Below are 4,645 nucleotides of genomic sequence, written 5' to 3' on the forward strand. Positions count from 1 at the left end.
GGGTGGGGGGGGGGGGAACTTTATAAGAATGGGAAGGCATCGAAAAGTAAAAAGGAAGCAAAGGAATAAAATAATAAAACAATTATAGAACCTAAGAAAAATTAGAGAGAAACATGACCAATTTAATACAGGCAACCAGCACAAATTGATCAATTGTCCAGCTGTTAATAGTCCTTAATTCCTAAGTATGAAAAACTCTTATTTAAAAAGAAGAATACTACAAAATTATTTTAAAAGAAAAATATAACAAAATGATCATCTAATCGAAATTTTGAGCTTGAGGTTTATACTAAAAGGATATTAAATCAAAGGAACAATACCAAACAATTGACTTGTCACAAAGCCAATCTAACACTCCAAGCAATGATACTAAAGATTCAAGAAACCAATAGTTTACTCCCATTTCTTCATCCATCCAATATCTAGATGTTTCAATAGCCATTAGAAGTTTTCATAATTGGACCAACTATCCTAGTGCAAACTATCTTTCTAATAGAGGTGATCATCAGTCGATCAACATTGGTTTTGGGCTCCAACCGAGTTTCAGAACTGCCAAGTCAATTTTCTACCATCCTAGATAGTTGGTTTTGGAAGGGTTTATCATGCGGACTGACTGACCACACTGGCGGTTGGTCGATTTTGGACAGTTTCGTGACTCCAATGAACTGAGCATAAAATTGTGAGAATAAGAGAAGGACGAGAAAAGAAAAGAAAAGAAGAAAGAAGAAAAAACGTGAGGAAGGGAGAAGAAAAGAAAAACAAATGAAAGAGAGGGAAAAGAAAGAGAAAAAAAAAAAAAAAAAGGGAAGAAGAAACGAGGAGAGAAGGGGGAGAGAAAGGAAGAAGATACAAAAACAACTAATAAAAATCCATGGGAAGACTGGCATGGTCTTCCCAAGGTGTAGCTGCTGCTGCAGCACAATAAATGGCATTAGCCCTTTTTTCTTCTTCTTCCACTTCTTTCTTATTTATCTTCATTATGTTATGGTCAGTCATTCGGTCTGAAAAATATTTTCCAACTAAGCCAACAACTGACCGACAACAATTCAGTCAGTTTTGGTCGGTCGGATCAGTTTTCAGTGTTGTTTAATCACCCCCACTTTCTGATGTACCTTCATTACTGGAAGCTTTGGTATAGCTCTGGATTAAGTTCTTGTTAAATTCTTGATTAAGTGTTAACCGATTATTGTTTTGAAAGTAGTTAGGAGGCTGTTTTAGTTAAGTTGGTGGCTGTTTGTTAATTTTTCAGCCGCTGAAGGCTTCTTCTGTAACAAACTCAGTATAAATACTAGTTGTTTCACATTCAAAGCATCAATAATAGATTAGGGACATTTTTCTTCTACTCAGTTCACACAAAATTGGTATAGCTCCTATCCTACATCCCAAGGCTTGATGGCAGGAAAAGGCATTGTCCATCCCGGTAGGTGGGAATATGGATCCCCAATCCAACCCACTATGGACTCTTTCTCCCAAAATGACGAACTAATGCTGGCTATCAGTTAGTTTACTCTTTAGGTTGATTATATTTTGATATTATTTCCTTTTTTGTAATAGATCTTCCTTCTAAAGAAGCGCAAATGTAACTTTTGTGAATAAGATATAATATTTTATTCTACTTAATATTTAGCAAAAACACTATTGAAGATGAAATCCCCCGTAAAATGCAAGTCTTTCTTTGATCTATAGCCCCAGGTAGTATCAGCACACGGTCAACAGCATACACAAGTTCCCAGCTCTGGCTCTCTTTCAAAACTTATTATTGGTTGCTCCACAGCTACAACCTTATGGATCAATCCTTTTAGAGAACTGGGTGTGGATTGGGTTCACCATTGCACATCAAGCTTTACCTATTGCATCTCTTTTCCAATCACAGATTCCCAGCCCAAAATCAGACGTTTAAGAAAGATTCCCTTTCAGAAGTTATGCTTTTTACGTTCACACTAATTAATGAAACATGTAGTGCTTTTATGGGAAAAGAAAATCCACAAGAAAAATATTCAACATGAGTCCAACATGTGGTCCTTTTCACAAGAAAGGCTACAAGTCATCCAATGCATGTCAAAAGTGTTATTAGATAATATGTGAAGGATTAAATGATTAGAAAAACTAGAGCGAAGGACAAAAGGGGAAACGTGTCTAAGTGTAGAATATGGCAGAAAGTGAACCTCAACAGCATCATATTGACCATGCCTTAGCAGAACCAGTGCAAGTTCTGTTGAAGTATTCAAAAAGGCGGAAGGTTCTCTACCGTTCCCCCAAATAACCCAGCTGGTAAAATTGTGTGTTGCAAGAACAATGTCCTGTGGACTAAGAAGACATTTGGAAGACAAGTAGATAGGTCCTTCAGTTGAAGGATTCATCTTTAACATCAGTAAAGAAGCCAATGTAAAGTCACATTTTCCAAGCTTCCCCTTCCATATTTCTTTACTTCCATTTTTATCTGTAACAGGATTAAAAAAAAAATTAAAAATAATAATTAAAAAATGAAAGACGAAAAACTAGAAAAATAACATCCTTCAAATAAACAGCAGCATTTAAATTTCCAGCCAGAACCACAATTTGAACATCAAACGAAGGTACCTATTTATCTAAGTGATGTTTATAAACTCATAACTTGAAGAATAGAGATAACATCATGCAATCAGATGTCACATTAAGGACCTCCTTGAAATGATCTCTTGGTGTAAGCAGTGAAACAGAAATAATGAAAAAAAAAAAACGAATGTGCTCTTGAAGTTTGATTAGCACTTCCCTTGAAACGCTTAATACAGTAAGAACACGTTCTTTTACAACAGGCAAAAAAAATACTGAAATAAAATGATAAAGAGTTTGCTCAGATGATAATGCCATTAACAACCACCTTACACCTACCAATTTGTAAAAGTGAAAGTTGAGAACTGAAATCCTCAACTGCAGCTGACTCAGATGGCGTGATAGCAAGGAAATGAATAATGTGCCACTCACAAATAATTTCCTCGATCATAGGAATTAAGTCAAGTTTTATTCTTGATGTATCATCGTGGAGTAAGCCAACCTGCATGCAAAGTGGACCACTAAAGTATTTAACGTAATAGAAGCATGATAAAAGTACTTAAATATAACACGATCGATAAAAACAGGATCATGCTTAAAGATCCAGCCAGAGGAGATGTAAAGAGGACCACTCAAGCATTCAATATAATAAAATATAAGCATAGTAAAATGTTCTTAAGGAAAACAATTCTGATTGCTTGTGTTCTCCCATTTACCACAACCTATAGATCCATCTCAGATGCCTCCAATATGATTGTCTTTGGCTTGTGGGGTTCCTTAAGGTTCTTGTTATTTAAACTAAAAAAAACATAAAAATATATACATACAAGAAAGAGAACCTCAAAGAAAGGAAAATATATTCTCAATAAAAATAAAGATAAAAAATAATAAAAACCTTAAAAATTAGACCTAAGAGATTGCAATATAAAAGGGAGACAATTTCCTAATTTTATAATTACAAGAATGCCCTAACTTTGACATTGATATACAACGCTTATCACATATCAATGAAAAGTTTGTTTATTCTATGAGAAAAAAAGAAAAAGAAGAAGAAGAAGAAAAAATCAACATGTTATCAAAATGCTTAATATAGAAATTAAATCTGTCCAGGACATAAAGCAAATAACAGAAAAAAAAAAAAAAAAAAAAAAAAAAAAAAAAAAGCAACTTTACAGGGAAATAAANCATACATTAAGCACAAAAATTAAATATAAAAATTTGTGGTCCTCAATTAATTAAAATAGATCTTTTAAGATAAAGAAATAAAAAATAAAAACAAAAAAACAAGCTACCATTATACGATAGATGGGTGCCATTACACATGTCAACATTTTTAGGAATCTGCAATATGTACGTGAAAAGAAACTGACCTGCCCACTGACGGAGACCATATAATTTAGAAACAACAGGACGTCTAATGCTGACTCAAGCATAACCTTTGAAATTTGGGAGGTTGCGTGAACCAAAATAGAGGTATTGACATCTGATGACCTTTGAGGCTGTACCTTGTGAGACATCTTCCGGGGAACAAAGTATTTGAGAAAACTCTCAACAACATCTAAAACCCTGCCCCATGAGGCACCCTTGTTGCACAAAGTATGAAGAGAGAGCATCATTTCAATAGAAAATTTTCGAAGATTTTTCTTATCAGTCAATTCCCTTTCCCAACCATAGCCAGCATGAAGATCTGACCTTTTAATCGTTCCCACAGACGAGCCATATCCATTTTCTAGAATCTTCAAAATTCTACCAACAATTTCTCCGAAAGGGATTATAGGTGTGCTCATGAGTGACTCATAAAATATAGCTAAAGTTGTTTTTCCCAACCGATTGCTAATACTAATAACACATCTCAAGACCTCTAACAATAGTTCTGAATCTGAATCATTGTCAATCCAATCAACCTCAGGGCCTCCAAGTTCATCAAGTTCCCCAGAAAAACCTAGCAGATGATAGTAACGGGAATGTCAATGCACAAATAATTAAGGGGGATTGGTGGTTTTCATCAAGGGGTACATGTGTAAAACAACCTATTCTGCTATCCTACTTGAAAAACTATAATTCGCTGATGAATTATATATATATATATATTTTTTTTTTTTTTTTTTTTTTT

The 4,645-nt window shown here is 34.4% G+C and overlaps 1 protein-coding gene across 3 annotated transcripts in view; it reads right to left on the reverse strand.

The window, feature by feature from the left end:
- LOC111435647 (nuclear pore complex protein NUP160) overlaps positions 1 to 4,645 on the reverse strand; it is a 30,927-nt gene that overhangs the window by 10,413 nt on the left and 15,869 nt on the right. For all 3 annotated transcript variants that reach the window (XR_002709103.1, XR_002709102.1, XM_023073088.1), the window contains exons 12-14: positions 3,903 to 4,474; positions 2,872 to 3,034; positions 2,166 to 2,440 (exon numbers count right to left, since the gene is read on the reverse strand). Coding sequence is in view for 1 of the 3 variants with exons in the window: in XM_023073088.1 (XP_022928856.1) it covers positions 2,166 to 2,440; positions 2,872 to 3,034; positions 3,903 to 4,474 (1,010 nt within the window). In the remaining 2 variants the exon portion in view is untranslated. The remainder of the gene's footprint in view (positions 1 to 2,165; positions 2,441 to 2,871; positions 3,035 to 3,902; positions 4,475 to 4,645) is intronic.

Source organism: Cucurbita moschata, unplaced genomic scaffold (assembly GCF_002738365.1).
Source record: "Cucurbita moschata cultivar Rifu unplaced genomic scaffold, Cmos_1.0 Cmo_Scf00050, whole genome shotgun sequence".
NCBI lineage: Eukaryota > Viridiplantae > Streptophyta > Magnoliopsida > Cucurbitales > Cucurbitaceae > Cucurbita > Cucurbita moschata.